The sequence below is a fragment of the Thamnophis elegans genome, chromosome 1 (assembly GCF_009769535.1).
Source record: "Thamnophis elegans isolate rThaEle1 chromosome 1, rThaEle1.pri, whole genome shotgun sequence".
NCBI classification, from domain to species: Eukaryota; Metazoa; Chordata; class Lepidosauria; order Squamata; family Colubridae; genus Thamnophis; species Thamnophis elegans.
Window position 1 is genome coordinate 184,990,115 of NC_045541.1, and position 19,334 is coordinate 185,009,448.

A 19,334-nucleotide genomic window follows, 5' to 3' on the forward strand; every position below is an offset into this window, starting at 1 on the left:
TTACGAATTTCTGTTTCTGTAGCCTAAGTGTAGCAATTGTCATCCGGGTGTCTCTTTTGCCCTTTTGGGGTGTTGCTCTCCAAATTACCAGGTCTGAAATTCTTTCCTTGAAGATTCATTCATAGGACCAGTTGGGATCATTACTTCTGTAGCAACCTTCCTGCTGCACAGCAACCTCCATGGGCCTCTGGAGGGCATTTCACAGTTGACTGATGGGTTACCCCGACTTATGGTCTTGAGAGAGGTCCATTTGCCATCCCTGGGACTGGCCTTAGAGGCTTTTCAACATGCCCACCATCATTCTTGGCTCAACTCAAAACAGATCACTTCCAATGTAATCTGAGGAGAAGCTATCCCTGTCTTCTTTGTCCTACCAGATCATGGCCTGATGACTTTGAGATTATTTTACGCTGCCCCTCTCTGCAGGGAGGCCAGATCTATTTGACCAGTCCCCTCTTAGTGACTGATGGGGTTCCAAAGGGAACTGTGGATTATGCTCTGCTGCATGGTCCTTCTGAGGACTTGGCTACTACCTGCAATAGGAAAGCTACTGAGACCTTGAATGGGATCACTCGCATGCAACCTCTCTTGGTCCATAGTTCTCAACATGCCCCATGATTCAATTGAGGGAGCTGAAAAGGATCAAGAGACATCCAGAGCTCTGCTGAAGGAACATGAGGGATGAATCTGACTCAACATAAGCTAGAGCAGAGGTGTCAAACTCTATTTCATTGAGGGCCAGATCAGGATTGTTGTTGGCCTTAGGGGAGCTAGGAGGGCACGGCTGGTGGTTGTGGGTGTCTGGGTGGGCTTGGCCAGGGTGGACTTGACCAGCTTGATGTCCCTCATGTTGGGTTGGAACCAAATTGATCCTCTGGAGGAGCCTCACCGACCCTCTCGGTCCACACGGGGGGGTCCATGGATGGCAGCATGAGCCACCCAGGGCTCTGGGCATCAGGCAACTGACCCTTGAGCTCCCAGAGTCCAAGGACTCCACAGCCCAGCCCCACTTCTTTAAGGGGATGCATAGGCCTATTCACCTCCTGCTCCAAGATTCTGCTGCTGTGGTCACTCTCCTTGCCCAGTGTGGGCTTCCGGGAGTGTGATGGGGTGTTGAGGGACAGTGCGGCTCCTAGTAGAGGGGTATGCTACTGCTGGTACCACTGCTTGAATGCAGGGGTGAAGTGGGAGTGGCTTGGATGCAGGGTCCTGATGTATGCTGGTACAGGGCCTGTAGGTCAGCTCTGGGGATGGGCTCAGGTGAGGCAAAATAGGGAGGGGAGTCCTAATTGCCTCTTGCGGATGGGTCTCCCTGCCCTTCCCATAAACTGGGGTCATTGCAGGTGGGGTGGTGGGTAGGAGGCTCATTCCACATGTCTGGGGGAGCTGGAGGAAAAGGTTTGGACAGCACAGGCTGAGTCCCTTGGTGGCAGCAACAGCAGCAGGTGGAAGCAGATGCATGGAGGAAGGCATGAGATTAGGTCTTCAAGGGAGCCATGCAGCCACCTGCCCTCTCCCTTCTGGGTAAGGGTCACATGCAGGTTTTCCTTCAGGCCTCATAGAGGAATTCTCCATGCATCCATTTGATAAAATTACTTGGATCTGTTCCCTTTTGGAGGCCAAGCATGGTGTAGATCCTATGGGGAAGGCTATGGAAAGGATTTAGGAAGAGTTTGATCCTGTTGATACTAAGGAAATCAACAGAGTCCTTGGGATGTAGATGCGACCACCTATGAACTAGATCCATGTCCCATTTGGCTGGTCAAGGCCACCTGGAAGGTGACATTTGGGTGGGTCCTAATGTTGCTTAATTCATCCTTCAGGAAGAGGTTCCAGCATCCTTTAAAGAGATGCTGTTATGGCCTCTCCTCAAGAAACCTTTGCTAGACCCCACCATGCTGATCATTTCATACAGTCTCCCACCTCCTCTTTTAAGAGAAGGGGATTGAGAAAGTGGTAGGGCTGCACCTTGAGAGGATCCTAGATTAAGTGGATTATCTAGATTTCATCTGGTCAGGTTTCAGGCCTGAAATGGGACAGCAACACCATTAGTCACACTTTAGTATAATCTTTGGTGGAAGCAGGATGAAGGTCATGATCCATTCTTGGTCGTGTGGTCTTTTCCATGGCTTTTGATATGATTGACCATGTATACCTTTGGGTCGGTTCCAGGACTTAAGGGAGTGGAGTAGAGTTTTGAGCTGGTTCATCTCCTTCCTACATGGCCAGTTCCATATCATGTCAAAGGCAAATGAGGTGTCCACAGGACTTGGTGCTCTCTCTGTTCCTGTTCAACATCAACATGTTACCATAGAATGAGATATTACTATATGCAGATGATGCCCTGTTGTACATCTGTGTCTCAAGTGAACTAACAGATACTATGGATATTTCATCATGGTGCCTGGACACTTTGGGAATCTGGATGGGAAAAAACAGCCTTCAAGTGAACCTTGGTAGGATGGAGTGGTTGTGGGTGGGTGGGTGACTCCTCTATCTGATCATTTATAACCTTTGGATTTTAAGGGGTTGCCATGCCTCAGACTGAGCTAGTATGATATCTGAGGGCCCTCCTGGTCTCAGAATTCTTCCTTCAGGAACAGGTGACAGTTGTGACTAGGCGGTCCTTTGTGCAACATCTTGTAATGTGCCAGTTGGACCTTTACCTGCATCATGAGTCCCTGTACTCAGTCACTCATGTCTTGATTGTCTCCCATTGAAATTAATGCAATGTACACTATGTAGGGGTACCTTTGAGCAACATTTGGAAGCTATGGGTGGTACTTAATGAAACAGGTTGGACATTGTTATCCACCACTAGAATGGCACATGTAATAGCCCTGTTGTACGAGCTGCATTGTTTTCTGGTTTGCATCCATGTCCAATTCTAGGTTGGGTTATCACATTGAAAGTCCTGCATGGCATTTTATCAGGAGAACTAAGTTACCAAGTTGTGTCTGCCTCTTTTGCATGGTATTCATCTCTGTTTCTTGGTCAAGGAAACTGTCTGAAAAAAAATTCCATGGTGATGTGGCCATGATGGCTAGACTCCAAAGGTGCATAGAGAGCACTTTTCCAATATTTGAGGGATTTCACAGAGAGGGTCCTTCCATCCCTTTCTTATTGAATTGACCAATGTGGAAAGGAGTCATATCTGAGATATGAGGCAGGATGTATAATTCTTACTATGATTGTGCATGAAATATTTAGAAAAAGATTCTTCATTTCAGATACAGCTCACTGTGACCCCTGCCCAGAAGACCAATATCCCAACAAGGACAAGGTCAAGATTATCAGTCTCCTATGAAACCTTTTTTTTAATAGTTATTTTTTAAAACAAACAAACATAAACAAACACAGAACATAAAAACCATCCTCCAGTCACACACAGTATGTCAATTGGTCACAAAACTCCCGTGTCTCCTCACCGTAGTCTTCACTTATAATTTATACAGAATCGCATATTATAAACAGGTCTGGAAAAAAATAATAATTCGAGAGCTGTTTTGGTTATTTCATGTAATCTTTATGTTTTTGGTGTGCTGAATCCGAAAATGACCTCCATTTTGTCATTGGACATCACGTTTCCTGACAATTTAGGTAACTATGTTAAATAAGGCAATACCTCAAAATAAATGGAAATAGACTTATAAAATTAAAGTTTTATTACAATATTTTCATGAAAATCCTTTTTTGAACTGAAATGAGCTCACCTACACATACTAAACTCGATTCTTATTCCTTGTGAGGCTCCTCTTGGTGTATTTATGCTTGTGAGTAGCATCTGGAATGTCTCTCTGAAGCATCCAACAGTAGTCTGCCATCATTGTAATGCTTCATTTTCCCTAGTATCTCCTTTCCATCTCTTTAATGTCTTGGTGGAATCGTTCACCTTGTTCCTCACTCACAGATCCCAAATTTTCAGGGAAGTAGTCAAGGTGGGATTGGAGGAAATACACTTTCAAACTCATCAGGCAACCTAAAGCTTGAAATGCTTTCAGCATTCTTCCAACGATCTTTTTATAGTGAGGATCTGCAATTCCAAAGTCTGGGTCCTTATATAATTTGTTATGTACATTATAAGAAACCATTAAAAGGGGAGTAGTTTTTGGTATACTATGCATATGAAAAAATAAAATAATTTTGATTTTCTCTTGCTGAAATGGGCAACTTTTTTTTGCTAACATACAGTTAAGTTTCCAAGTAATTCTACTATTTTCCTTTCCTCCAATTTGATCTTCATATCCTTCCTTCCTTCCTTCCTTCCTTCCTTCCTTCCTTCCTTCCTTCCTTCCTTCCTTCCAGCATTTTATTCAAAACATTCTTAGGGAACATGCTTATCAATGTGTATAATGAACACAATTAGAAAAAAAATGAAGACTCTTTGGATGAAAATAAAAGTAACAAGGAACTGTCCTGTTGGGAACCAATATTTACATATTTAATACAAAAGTTTACTTTTATTGTTATTACTGGGGCCATACTGGGTACAGCAAGAAAGAATGAAGAATAAAAGGATGGGTGATTGTTACTGATTATGTAATATTTTGTTATATTAGTCACATAATGGTATCTTCAATTATTTAATGGACAACATTTTCTGGCATTTCATGGTTTATTTTAGAAATCAGATCAAGTAAATATCCCAAAATCATAGCATCCAATCTCCACATAAGTCAGTAATTCTTCTGCCTCATTATATTCTCTTTACGATTCAGATCGGGCCTCAATAGGATAATGTAGCATTTGGGGAAGAAGATACAAGCCAAGAGACCAGCCCCAGAGGCCAAGATAGAGAAGATCTCCACAGCCACCATGGACTTCCCTTTGGTGCTCAGGTATGTGGGGAGAAAGGTGATCCAAACACTGCAAAAGACCAGCATGCTAAAAGTAATGAACTTGGCTTCATTAAAGCTATCAGGCAATTTCCTGGCCATAAAGGCCACTGTGAAACTCATCAGAGCCAGGAAACCAAGGTAGGCAAGGACAATGTAGAACATTAAAGCTGAGCCTTCCTTGCATTCCAAGATTGTCTGTCCAACCAAGGAGTGGAAGTCCATGTTGGGAAATGGGGGAGAGGTTACAAGCCAGGTGGCACAAAGAACTGCTTGGATCAGGGGACAGGCTATGACAATGAAGATGGTCAATGGTTTTCCTAAGAGTTTTCTTGTCCCGTTCCCTGGCTTGGTTGCCATGAAGGCCAGAACCACCATGACAGTTTTTGCCAACACAGAGGAAACTGCAAGGGAAAAAATAATGGCAAAGGCAGTTTGTTGGAAGAGACAGGTGAGCTTCCTGGGTTTTCCAATGAAGAGGAAGGAGCAGAGGAAGCAGAGCAGGAGGGAAATCAGGAGGATGTAGGTGATATTTCGGTTGTTGGCCTTGACAATTGGTGTATCATGATGCTTACAGAAAATCACCAGGACAGCAGTTGTGAGCAAAGAAAAAAAAAGAGCTAGAGAAACTAAAGCATATCCCAGGGGGTCATGATAGGAAAGGAAGTGGATCTTCTTGGCAATGCAGTGAACCTTATCCTTGTTGGGGTATTGGTCTTCTGGGCAAGGATCACATTCAGCTGCATCTGAAATCAAGAATCTTAATGTAAGCATTTAAGAGTCATCTGCCACAAGCATTATCTCACTCTCAGGGGTGACATGATTGTCCCCTTGATCCTATGGCCAGTCCTCGATTGATGTAATGGAATGCAGCCGTGTGCATTTCATGGTGGATCAAAAAAGGCCAAACCTTTTTCATTATTAATGATCCAGGGATACATTTGTTAGCAACATGCATCTGCTGGCCTGGTCAATTTTCTGTGGAAAACAAAAGGCACTTTCAATTCACTGGGAAGTTCCATGATTACTGCGACTTTCAACATGAGAGTGATGGTTTTTTCCCACTTCATACTGGAACTACAGAAAGACTGACATATCTTTCAGCCAGAAATCTTGCTCGTGTGTGTGTGTGTGTGTGTGTGTGTGTGTGTGTGTGTAGAGATTATTTTTTCATTGGTCCCGAGAATGTCCACAAGGCAACAGAGGAAGACATAAAAAGCTGCATTGAATATCATGGAAGGGAATGGTCTCTTTTCCTGATCCAAATTGATTTATAGAGAAATTGCATAATTACAAGGAGAAGGTCATAGAATTGTACACCAAGTATTTTGAAAAGTGAAAGAAGTGATTTACAGGGAAAATCCACAAATTGTACTCTGAAATGTAGAAGCATAACTATTTCATGAACAATGATTTTACAAAAAAATAAAAATTTTGGTTTACGGAATGGTTCACTGATCCTGGAAGATCTATATTTGAATAGTGCTCTACCTGTTTGATCAGAAATGGTCCCTTCTGAACAAGGGGCACATTGGTAGCAGCAAACCTGCTTGCCCTCTGGGACACTTCTCCTCTCTCCTGCATGGCATCTCTTCATACTACACCTGGCAAAGGGCATCTTCTACAAGAGGAAAGATAAATCCTTGAGATGACTGAAACAATTAACAGATTCATTTTTTTCATCTCCACATTCTGTTTCCATAATCAGACATAGTTCACCAGGGTCTTTTAGTTCAGTGGTACCCTTTGCCCACCAGGGAATGCTGGAGATTGGGGCACAGACTTTGGTATGCAAAGAAAGACTAATGACATTGAGCTACAGCTTTTATGAAACAATAAAACATGATAATCCAACTGAACAGTGTGAAGAAAACAAGTTCTTGGAACAATTAGAGTGTGTTAGCAAAACAGAAACAAAGAAGAAATTTGAAGTAATTGAGGCAACCATGAACAAAATTGGTTCTCACTGTGATTTAACAATGTTTCTATGGCATTTAATACAATACAATGTTATAATTTGTCTTGAAGATAGTAAACAGTAGGATGGCTGGGAATTCAGGATTCAGGAGTTTATTTGTATGCCGCCCTTTTCCCTGGGGGGACTCAGGGCGGCTCACATCCGAAAGGGAGAGGGGAAACAGACTTTTACATATACGACAACACATAATTAAAAGAAAACACAACATTCATACCATTCAGGAGGGTACAATCTTAGCCCCAGGCCTGGCGGGATAGCCAGGTTCTAATGGCTGTGCGGAAGGTCTGGAGAGTGGTGAGGGTACGAATCTCCACGGGGAGATCATTCCATAGGGTCGGAGCTGCCACCGAGAAGGCCCTCCTCCGCGTGGTCGCCAGTCGGTATTGACCCGCAGATGGAACCCGGAGGAGGCCCAATCGGTGAGATCTAATAGGTCGTGTGGAGGTAATTGGCAGTAGGCGGTCTCTCAAGTAACCCAGATCCACTACCATGGAGGGCTTTATGAGTGACAAGTAGCACCTTGAAGCATATCCGGAGATCGACAGGTAGCCAGTGCAGCTCGCGGAGGATAGGTGTTATGTGGGTGAAATGAGGTGCACCCACAATCGCTCGCGCGGCTGCATTCTGGACTAGCTGAAGTCGCCGAATACTCCTCAAGGGCAGCCCCATGTAGAGCACGTTGCAGTATTCCAGTCTAGAGGTCACAAGGGCACGAGTGACTGTTGTGAGAGCCTCCCGGTTCAGGTAGGGGCGCAACTGGTGCACCAGGCGAACCTGGGCAAATGCCCCCCTGGTCACAGCTGATAAATGGTGTTCAAAAGTCAGCTGTGGGCCCAGGAGTTTACCAATTATGAACATCTATGTTTACATCTTACATCACCTGTTCATAGATTTGAGTGTATCACGTTCTCCATCTGTCTTGAAATGTTTAATAGTGAGTGCACCATATGGCTTCCTGGAGGAAATCCCTCCGGTGCAAACTATTATTATTTTTTCTTTTAAAAAGTCCTGTGTCTTTTAAAAAATATTTTATTAAACACACAATAAAACATTGGATATAGTGTAACCATCCTGGCTTTGTCTTTGCCATACATACTAAAATATTAGTTAAATATCATAACCACCTTGCTTATTTACATTTGGTCTATTCAGTATTTACAAATATAAAGACATATTATTTCAGTCCATATTACTTTTGATATTGTTTTATCCACTTTCACTCTGTTATAGTTACATACATAATTCTAATTTTCCATTCTATAAATCCTAATATTTCCTATTTTAGGTCCCTCTTTTCTGTTCCAACCATCGATAAAAATTTATTCCAGATCTTATAGTATTCTTTTTCACCTTTATTCTTCAATTCCCACGTCATCCTATCCATTTCAGTGCAAGTCAGAATTTTCCTAATCAATTCCTTTTCTAGTGGAATTTCCCTGTTTTTCCAGTTTTGGGAAAAGATCATTCTTGCTGCCATTATAATATGTATTGTTAAGTAAGTTACCCCATTGTTATATTCCTCATTTATAATTCCCAGAAGGAATAATTCTGGTTTAAATTCCTCTTTGGTTAACTCTGTTAGCCATATTTGAATTTCCCCCCAATATTCTTTTGCTTTTTTACATGACTACCACATGTAGTAGTACGTGCCCGATTTGTGATTGCATTGCCAACAATTTTGTGATAAATTTCTAAACATATTTGCTAATGTCGCTGGCGGAAGGTGTCACCTTTAAAACATTTTATATACCATCATTTTCAGACTACAAGGCACACCGGTATAAGATGCACCAAGATTTCGAAGAAGTAAGTAAAAAAAAAATTGTCCTCCCTGGCCCTCAGGAGCACTCTGCAGGTTTCAGCAGGGCTGGGGTAAAGCAAATTTCCCCCCTTTTTCACTTCTCCTAGCCTTGCTGAAGCCTGCAGAGCGTTTTTTGGGGGAGGCAAAAACACTCCTGTTTTGGTGAAAAATGGGCCGTTTTTCACCAAAACTGGGGCATTTTTCCCTTCCCCCATCCCTGCTGAAGCCTGCAGAGTGCATCTGGGGTGGGTGGGAAGCAGTGACGTGCAGTATAGTTTATGGCTGGTGAGGCAGTCTTTTCCCCCAACATCCCACTGTCTAAAGCACTTTCTTTCGCCCGCGCGCCTGATTTCTGACAGGCGGGCAAAAGAAAGCGCCAGAAAGCGCAGTTGTTGGTGCTGCTTTTGGTGAGCAGAGCACGAGCAGGCGGCACCATGAGCTCCATTCTGGATGTCCGGAACCTCTACCAGAACCTGATCAACCTCTTGCTGAGCGAAGAGCTTGATGCGCCCGCCTCCGCCTTCTCCTGCAGCCACTTGGCCTGCTCTTCCGAGGCAGTGCTGCGGGGTGACAGGGACTCAGCGGTGTGGTCGCTGCACAGCCCCTGGAGCCCCAAGGTTGAGTAGCCACGGCCCCTGCTGCACCCCGACCGCTTGGTCAGCCTGATCAAAGGCAAGTCTGCCCAGCCGCTGCCGCCCCCACCACCGGCCTTCCCACCGCTCAAGCCACCCATCGTGCCCGCCCGGTCGTCCCACTACAAGAAGGAACTGTGCCGCACCTTCAGCTAGAGCGGCTGCTGCAAGTATGGCGCCAAGTGCCAGTTTGCCCACGGCTCATCCGAGCTGCGCTCCATCAGCCGCCACCCCAAGTAAAAGATGGAGCTGTGCCACAAGTTCTATCTGCATGGCGAGTGTCTCTATGGCTCCCACTGCCACTTTATCAACTTCCCAGAGGAGGCGCAGATCTTTGGCAGCCACGGGGGTGCTTCCGCTCACCTCCTGCACCAGAGTGTCAGCTTCTCGGGGGTGTCCAGCGCCCGCCATGCCTCCTCGCTGCTCGGCCTGCCCGACCCGCCCTCCATCTCATCCCCGCCTGCCTCCACCAAGCTACTCTTGCCCATCTTCAAGCACCTCTTTAAAGTGCATGCCGGCTCGGCTGCCATTCAGCAAAACATGGGTGGCCACAAACCAGGACATGTTTTGCTGAATGGCGGCCAAGCCGGCATGCACTTTAAAATAAAATAAATCATTGCAGTGAGCCCCGATTATTAGGTTTTGAGTGCTTAGAATCACTGTTGTCTGCTCTAATGGCCAACTGGGTTACAAGATGTTCTTCCCAATTGTGACACAAATCAGACCTCAAATGTCTTCCATGCAAAACACATTTTTCACCCAATATCGTGCATGTCAGGCTTGGAAGCCACTGTGGTATCGAGCCTCAAGCCTGCCACATATTCAAACATAGCCTACTATGGGAAACTGGGATGGGGGATTGTATGGAGCTTGGGAGATGCATAGCCAAAAGAACATTCCTTCTCAGAAAGTCAAGGTCACCTCATCCCTGCACCTGGATGGATGTGGATGGGAGGAATCTTCCTTTGTAGAAATGTCTGATTGGACCATGTGATGGACTTGTAGGTGTTGGGACAGGGTCTTGAACTTTCAACTGGGTAAGGAAAACCTGGAAGCTTTCAGATGCAGGTTTTCCCAAATATACCAACATGGTTCTTATAATAAATTGGAGTTTTGAGGAAACTCTTGCCTTGGATTCTGATTTTATTGAGGATGCTATTTGGAACCCTGACAATTCATGCATTCATGTTTGCTGATTCAATAGTTCTGTTTTCCATTCTGCATCTCCAGGAGAGAGTGAACTTTCTAGCTCACCTTTGTAGGCCAGACAATGGCATCTGAGCGAATGGTGACATCTTGGCCTGAGGGAGCCCCAGGATTTATTTGGCCAACTTTAAGAAGGATGATTGATCGATTGGGGAGGCGAGCCCAATTGAAAAGATCATAACAAGCAGATCCCAGATCTTTTTCTGAGAATGAGACTTCTTCTCCAGCACTGTTGTTGAACTGGACATTCGTCAAGTAAGGAAGAAGCTGAAAGAAAAATGACCTTCAGAAATTGGAGTAGTTGGTTGAAAGTAAGAGATAAGGCATTCTGGCTTCTTTCATTCTGTGGATTCTCAGACACAAAACAAATTATGTAGAAAACACAGGGTCAGTCGAAAAGATTCAAATGTCTGTATACCAATATGAGGTATAAACAGGGTGAATGAGAAATCCAACAACATGAAGGCAGATATGATACTTTTGCCATCATGTAATTTGGTGGATGAAACCCATGAATGGAAAACACAAGAGGGATTTAAGAAACAGAGTTAATACATGAGAAAGTAAAGTTGCATTACATATAAGAAATCTCTACAGAAATACAGCAAGATATTGATGAAAACAACCTTGAATGCATTTGGATCAATTTAAAAGTAAGGGAAAAAAAGAATGACATTGCCATAGGCGAGTAGTTTAGACCACCTAAACAAAGAGAGGAAATTTTTCCCAGATAGTTAAATAAAGTATGTTGGAAGTATATCACAATAATAATGGGGGACTTTAACACCTAGGAGACAAACTCTGCACCTATTGGAAGATCAAACACATTCTTAGCAGAGAACATTGTCTCCTCAAAGGTAGAGAACTAGAGAGTCAGCCATATTGGAATTAATTCTCAGTAAGACAGATGAAATGATAGAAGGCGTTGAAGTTGCAGGAACCTGGAGTGGAGTGATCATAAAATATTGGAATTCTACATTATGCAAGCTCAAGCAATAGAATAAAAAGGCTACTGGAATTAAGAGTTTATTGATTTCAATAAACTTAGAGCATGACAAGGATTCCCATAGATGAGAATCAGCAAGGAGAAAACACTCCAAAAGCTTGAAAAGTTAAAAAAAAAAAAAAAGTGAGATTATAAAAGCCCAGTCGAGAACAATCCCAATGAGGAACTAAAATAAAGAGATCTAAAAAGAAGCCAGCATGGCTGCACAACAAATTCTGATAAACTGTAAACTGAAAGACAAAAAGGACTAGTATAAAAGGTCAAAAGAGAGGCACTAAGGGAGAATATCAGCAAATAGCCCGAATCTGCAAAGCTGCAACTCGATAGGCTAAGGCTCAAAAAAGACCTGGGACAAAAATAAAAAAAAACCAAAAAAGCTTCTTTTAACATGTAAAAAACAAGCAAAAAGTCAAGGAAACAATTGGTCCCTTAATGGGAGAAAGTGAGAAGAAAAAAGATTGCCACAAAGCTGCTTAACTTATTTTTTGCATCAAAAGGAAAAACAGTCCAAACTATCAAAAATAAAGAAATTACCTGCCATGACTGAATGTTTGAGATCCTTTTTCTCAGCCTCATCACTGCTGGTCTCACTCCTGATCCATACATTGCATGCAGTGCATGTGCCACAGCATAAATGCCATTGTAGACATTGTAACTTTCACCTGTCATGCTTGTTTGAAACACGTAAGTGGGCAGATTCCGTAAATTCTCTTTTCCTGTACAGTATTTTTTAAAAGTGAAACCTGGTTTGTGGAAGTTACAGCCAAAGACCCGTTCCCACCACACTGGGAGGATCATATCCCCTTGTGGGTTCAAAGGATCTAAAGACAGGAGGAAATGGCTGAACAGTGAGATATCACCACTGTGGTCCCTAAAATGCAGAGAGCCATGTAAGTGCTTTAAGGCTTTCCTTCTATATAGAAGATGGGTTGTATGTGGTTTCCAATATGAAGTTAAGATCCAAACTTTTGGACATGGACGTTGACCAACTGACTTTACGTTCAGAGTCAAAAGAAACATTTCAAAAATGTCAGGTTCTGCAAAGGAAAGAATAACTTCAACAATAGCCCACATTTTTGAATGTAAAGTTAATTTCTGGACTTCCAAATAAGAAACATAATGTTTCAGCATTTGAGAGAAGGCCAGGCAGATCTCCTTCTCCAAGAGCATTGGCTTCAGAGTTGAGATAAATCGTTCTCCATTCTCACTATCAGAGGCAATAAACCCAACCCAGTTCCACTGGAAATAGACTAGTAGACGGACTAAACCCACAAATAGAGGCAATTCCTTGGGATTAATTCGGAAGGAGGAAGGATAAACTCTTCGGTCTCCCTGAATGAACTCAAAGCCAAGACTGAGCTGAAAAAAATATAAAAATTGTCTTAAAAAAAACAAATGTAAACATTGATGGTGACTTTAAGGATTCCCATTCTGCCGTTTATTGACTCGATCTGTCAAGCTGAGTCTTTTGGGTTTTTTTCAAGTTTTTAATTTTTTTTAATACAAATTATACATATTATAGGACCAACGTGTTGTCCAGGTCTTTTCTTTTATCTCCTCTCATTTACATAGTCCATTTTACATCATGGTCTTGTTTTCACTTTCAGCCAAATTATTCTCTTCCATTATTTTTCATCTTCATAACTATTTTTTCTTACTACCTAAACAATATCTTCAATTGCCCCTTAACAGTTTCACCAAATTTTCATTTCTTATTTTCTCCATTGATATATTTTGCTACAAACAGCCTATATCCTCTAATTCAATTTAAACCTAGAGAGCATTTCTTTCAGTTTTTTCTACATTTAACAATATACTGTAATTTCTTTATTTCTTAATTAGCTACACAACCAAAACAATCTTTCTACTATTCTCTTTAGACAACTAATGTAATTCTTTTCCCCTTTCTTCCTCTTCTAGCCATTTTCTCTTGTGCTCTCAGAGATTCCAGTTTTAATTCTTTCCCTTCTTCTTCCCCCTTTCCCCTAACAACTTCTTTTTCTTTTCCCTCTTTTTATGATTGTTGTCTCTTTTCTTCAGGGTATTTCTTGACCCGTACAAGATAAAAATGAATCCAACTGTAGCATCAATTCACTATGCCATGTGCTATTGATGTACCCACTACCTTTTGGTGTCATATTGGACTTCTGTGTGTGCTTCATAAAGATAACCAAAGGATCTAAAGGGAATCTAAAGGCCCCCCCTTACCTGTGGGATCTTGAAGATGCTGAAGATGGAGGCCATCAGCAGTGAGAATTGGGACTGGTCCCCTCCAATGGCAGAGAGGAGAGTGTCCCGCTGGTCACATTTATAACCTGGAACCATTTGGTCACGGGTGGAAAGCAGAAGGAGACTGATGAAAGAAACCCTTCTCTTCCAATTGGCATTGTCATACATGTTGAAGCCAAGAGTGATGTTGGGGAGGAGAACCAGATCCTTGTTGATCTCAGTCACTGCAAACACCAAGGCCATGAACTGATGGTAGTTGTTGGGTGTGGGTCTATATTGAAAGAAACATTGTGAAACATTGCCACAAAGCTTGTGTCTCATGGTGGAGTTTGCCTTGTCCTATTTCTTTGTGGCATTTTCTTTGGAGCAGAAAGTCATAAATGTTAATATATTTTTTTTGAAGATGCTTATTGTTAAACTTCGATGGATTTTAGACAATGGAGAAATCTTGTCTGTCCATATCATGGACCATTTTATATCCTTCTGTCATCCCTCCCTTCTTCTCTTTGCTTCAGTGCCTGTAATCTTACCCAATTTCTCCTCCAGCAAGCTAATCAATTTTGATCTTTCTTGGAGCAGCTTCTTTGGATCTGAAGCAGAAGGCACCAGTGGAAAATACACCAAATATTCATTGAGGGCCATTATTCATAAGCACTGCTGATTCCAAAACTGATTTTTGGATTTTGTGCCATACCTCACACTGGAAAAGTGTTGCTCTTTTCCTTGAGGCTTCTATCCTAACTTTATGTCCAAATTAACATTTTAAGTCAACTTCTTCACTACTCTAGTAAAATTCCTAAAGTGTTGTCTCTCCTTACTCTTTATGTGGTTTATTGTCTTCCTGGTGAAGATTTCTAGAAAGATTGAAAATCTAGTCTATTTAATCAGTTAATTCAAATGATTCTCCAAAGCACCTGAGGGTAGACAAGAAGCAATGGGTGGAAACTAATCAAGGAGAGAAGCAACCTAGAACTAAGGAGAATTTTCCTGACCGTTAGAACAATTAACCAGTGAAACAACTTACCTCCAGAAATTGTAAATGCTCCAACACTGGAAGTTTTAAGGAAGATGTTAGATAACCATTTGTCTGAAATGGTATATGGTTTCCTGCCTAAGCAGGGGGTTGGACTAGAAGACTTCCTTCCAACTCTGTTATTCTATTGTGATCAGTCTGGGTTTTTACTGAGAAAAGTACAAAGCTTTGAACTATACTGGGAAATTCAAATATTGCAAGAATAAATATTTCTGAGCAAACACAGATATTTGTGCTCCGAGTAAAACTTACAAATATGGGAGAGAAAATGGGTATGGGTCTTTGTTAAAGTCTAAGAAAGGGTTCCAATAATTCCCCAAGTGCAGATTCCCACCAATAATGAGATCACCAGGCCTGTAATAATATTCCGGAATCTTGTAACGTTGTGGAAGCACACAAAGGGTTTGCATCTTCTGAGCAATAGTTGGAGGCAGGAGCCAGAAGAGCAGCAGCAGGAGAAGCAGCCCAGCCATTCTTGTCACTTTCCCTCCTAGATCAGAAATCAAGATTGTGCAGAAGCTGAATTGCAGGCATCACTTTAAAATTTACCAGGGTGTTTAACAGGATAAAGCCAGCACATGCCCCCTGGATGGATTCAGGGTAGATATATCAAATATGCTTCCTCTTACCTGTGTTTGGGCTGTGACCAAAGGGAAAATTAAGGGCAGCTGAGTCTCTTGAAACCAAGGAGTTAGCTCTTTGCAAAACAAGGTGAGGTAGCATTGCCTGCCCCCACCTGGAGTACTTCAAGCATATTTTTGAAAGCAGATTTTTATCTGTTTTGTGGCTTAAATCCAGAGGGGATATATTGAGAATTGCTGTTCTTTTGATAATTGCAAGGAACATCCCTCCATTTTGTTTCTTCAACAGAAAGAGAAAAATAGATTTGAGTCTTTTGTTGCTAATCCACAGGGCAGCTGAACTTGAGAATCATGTAAAATGAAGCTGTGGGCCTCTGTTTCGCTACTTGCTTTTGGCTGTCATTGAAATGGGGAGGGGGAGGCCTGGTATTTGGGAAGGGAAGTTTTAATTACAGGAGAGATTGTGTAAAGGAAGTTTTGTTCTCACCATTTACTGCTCATGCTGGAGATAGTGATGGTAGTCGCCAAGGCCAACTGTCCTGTATACCAACCTGATGATGCTTTTTGAAGATGGAACTCACGTGACACCTAAGGGATTTGCAGATTGGACTAGGGATGGGGTTACCAGGGGGAGGGGGTTGGGTCACATATTGATATCTATGATTTTGCACGCTTTTGCCTCAGATCTTGCTACCTTTTCATAACCAGTAAAAGTACTCTTAATTCTGCGAAATGGAGTTAAGTGGTTTCTTTCTTGGTTGCTGAGGGAGGCTGGCTTGACATTAAGCAAGATCTCACTTTCACACTCTTCCCAGAGCTAACACCTTCTGAGGGGAGTGTAAATAAAACCAAAACCTTCAAAAGAATGTCCTACCCAGGCAGCGACCAGAAGGTCGACATGGGGGCAGCTGCATCCTCGTGTCCCTTGGAGATGGAGCAGATGGCGGATCTGAATTTGGAGGAATGATATGTCCATCCCAGGTGGTCATTGGGAGTGGGACAGAAGTATGACCCTGAGGAAATTCCGGCTGGAGTTACCACAAGGCGATATCGGTGGGCAGCAGCTGCTTGGCAGGACACCGATGAGGAGAACCTTATGATGTCTCAGGCTATGAAACTCTTTCAAGAGGCTTGGGAGAGGTGACACTTACGCGAGAATGGTCCCAAAAGAGAAGCTGATCTCCCAGAACTAGAGGAGAAAACTGTAAAAGCCCTCCTCCACCCAAGGGGGGCCCTGGGGGCTGACAGTGGAGCTCATCAGGATTGAGAAGCCCTGGCGCCAGCAGCAGCAGCCACGAGAGCCCTTCCAAGAGGGGGAGCAGCCCCCCCACAGATGCTGGATGGCAAAGGTTCCTCCGCTTGGTGTGAAATTTGGTGGGGAATCAAAGGACCTAGGATTTTTCCTGGTCCAAGTCTGGAATTTAATGCAAGAGTTCAGAGAGGATCTCCCCACAGAAGAAGCTAAGGTGAAACTGGTTACCATGGCGCTGGAGAACAAGGCAGCGGAATGGTTGGTTGCCCTGCATAACGATGACTCCCCCTACTGAGAGACTATAATAGGTTTATGGCCACCCTGAGGAAACGCTTTGATGATCTGCTCACAGAGCGGAAGGCCAGAACCAGAATGAAAACCCTTACCCAGGGAAAGAACCCAGTGGCTGATTATATACAAGTGTTTTGTGAATTGTCCGTTTCTATGCTGGGTTGGTTTGAAGAGGCTTTAATGGACAGCTTTATGGATATATACCATAACTGTCTAAACTGGGGGGAGGGGCGTAACTTGCAAGGCTGGTATGAATTGGAACACATTGTAATAGTCCAACCAAGAGATGCTCAGGGCATCTTTCCTCCTAGGCTGGGTACAAGTGGTACATAATCAAAGTTGTGAAAAGGCCCTTCTAGCAATTATTCTCACTTGATGCTCAAGCAGGAGTTGTGAGTCCAGAAGGTCCCCAAATTTCTTGCAGGGTCTGTTTGGAGCAATGCAACCCCACCCAGTACCATAGATGGTGTAATCCTAGAACTAAAGACACCCCAAAACCCAAAGCCATGCAGTCTTGCTGCTCCTTCGAAGCCTGTTTTTCCCCATGCAGACACAAATAGCCTCCAGACAGAAGGACAGGACATGCACAGCTCTGCTTAAATTATCAGAAGCACCAATGTTCAATTGGGTGTCATCAGCAAATCAAGGATATGGAGATGGATGAGCTTACCTTGAGGTATCATGCAGATGTCGAATAGGAGGGGGACAGCAGTGACCTCTGTGACACCTCACATAAAGAAGGTCCAGGGTGGGGTCTCTCCTCCCCAGTCACCACTGAGTCAGTTAAGACAAGGATGGACACAGTATCTTAGCAGTTCCTAACACTTCACTCTTCTGGGCCTAGAACTTTGCTGTTGTTCTTGGGATCTGCTGGAGCCCCTCTACCAGTTTCAGTGTCACAGCCCAAAGTGTCTCTATCACTAGGACCACTTTGGCCTTGACTTTCCACATCATCTCCAATTCCTTCTTTAGACCCTGGAACTTCTCCAGCATCCCATCCTCCTTCTTTCACATCTTGCTATCATTTGACACTGCTGCATCTCTCACCACCCTTGTTTTCTTCTTTCTGACCCCTAAAGAGCCAAGGTGGCGCAGTGGTTAAATGCAGCACTGCAGGCTACTGCTAGATCAGCAGGTCAGCGGTTCAAATCTCACCGGCTCAGGGTTGACTCAGCCTTCCATCCTTCCGAGGTGGGTAAAATGAGGACCCAGATTGTTGGGGGCAATATGCTGACTCTCTGTAAACCGCTTAGAGAGGCCTGAAAGGCCTATGAAGTGGTATATAAGTCTACTGCTATTGCTATTGCTATTGCTTTGTCTGGTTTGTTGACCAGTATCTGCCTGTTTGCTTTGATCTGGAAGTCCCATAGGATCTTAGCCCTGTTATTCTCCACAACCTTGTGTGGAATATCACAACTGGGCTTTACAGGATTTAGCCCATATACTGTGCATATGTTGCTGTTCCAACTACTTGGTGATATCATTCAGTGTATCTTACACCCTGTCATGTTGTATTGGATTCTCTCTGAGGTTGAATGCAATATTGAGGTGTGATCTAACTAATATATAATATGGATCCATATACATTGAGTCAGATATGAGTCTTGGCAATTCTATGACCCAGGTCTCTGCACATCTGCTGATCCTGCACTACTTTTTTGAGTTGTTTTAAGCTCCAGCTGGTATCAGCTTTGATAGTGTCCAGCCATGTCTTTCTTTGGTGGACTGGTTTCCTTTTACCACTAACTCTTCCAAACATAATTGCTTTCTCCGGTGAATTTCCATGCATGACATGGCCAAAGCATTGGTGGGATTCAGAATTTTTTACTACAGGTTCTGTGGGCATGGCTTGGTGGGCATGGTGTGGCTTGGTTGGGTGTGGCTTAGTGGGTGTTGCAGGAGAAAGATACTGTAAAATCTCAATTCCCTCCACACTCCAGGGGAAGGTTACTGCAAAAATCCCTATTCCCTCCCAATCAGCTGGGACTCGGGAGGCAGAGAATAAATGGGGATGGGGCCAGTCAGAGGTGGAACTCAACTACTCAAAATTCCTGCTACTGGTTCTCCAGAAGTGGTCAGAACCTGCTGAATACCAACTCTGGGCCAAAGTAAATGAGACTCAGTTCCATAATTTCCTTCCAGCAGCATGCCTGATATGTGCTCCTGTACTTGCTTGTTATTTACCTTTACTGTCCAAGAAGTTGTTTTATATATTATTGTAATAAATTAACTATATCACATCACAATACTGAGAGCCAAAGAAAAATGTTTTAATACTTTAAATTGTAAAGTACCAAATCTGAAATAGCAATAGCAATAGCAATAGCAGTTAAACTTATATACCGCTTCATAGGGCTTTCAGCCCTCTCTAAGCGGTTTACAGAGTCAGCATATCGCCCCCACAGTCTGGGTCCTGATTTCACCCACCTCGGAAGGATGGAAGGCTGAGTCAACCTTGAGCCGGTGAGATTAGAACTGCTGAACTGCAGA

General features: G+C 43.2%; 1 protein-coding gene and 1 pseudogene across 1 annotated transcript; one reads left to right on the top strand and one right to left on the bottom strand.

Annotated features, from left to right (window-relative positions):
- Nucleotides 1–4,676: 4,676 nt before the first annotated feature.
- On the bottom strand, nt 4,677–6,432 carry LOC116507113 (vomeronasal type-2 receptor 26-like). The gene is made up of 2 exons (XM_032215058.1): nt 6,327–6,432; nt 4,677–5,581 (listed from the first exon to the last, which is right to left on the bottom strand). The coding sequence occupies exons 1-2, from the start codon at nt 6,430–6,432 to the stop codon at nt 4,677–4,679; spliced, it is 1,011 nt and encodes a 336-aa protein (XP_032070949.1).
- Nucleotides 6,433–9,048: 2,616 nt separating this feature from the next.
- LOC116507122 lies at nt 9,049–10,527 on the top strand (annotated as a pseudogene).
- The last annotated feature ends 8,807 nt before the right edge of the window (nt 10,528–19,334 follow it).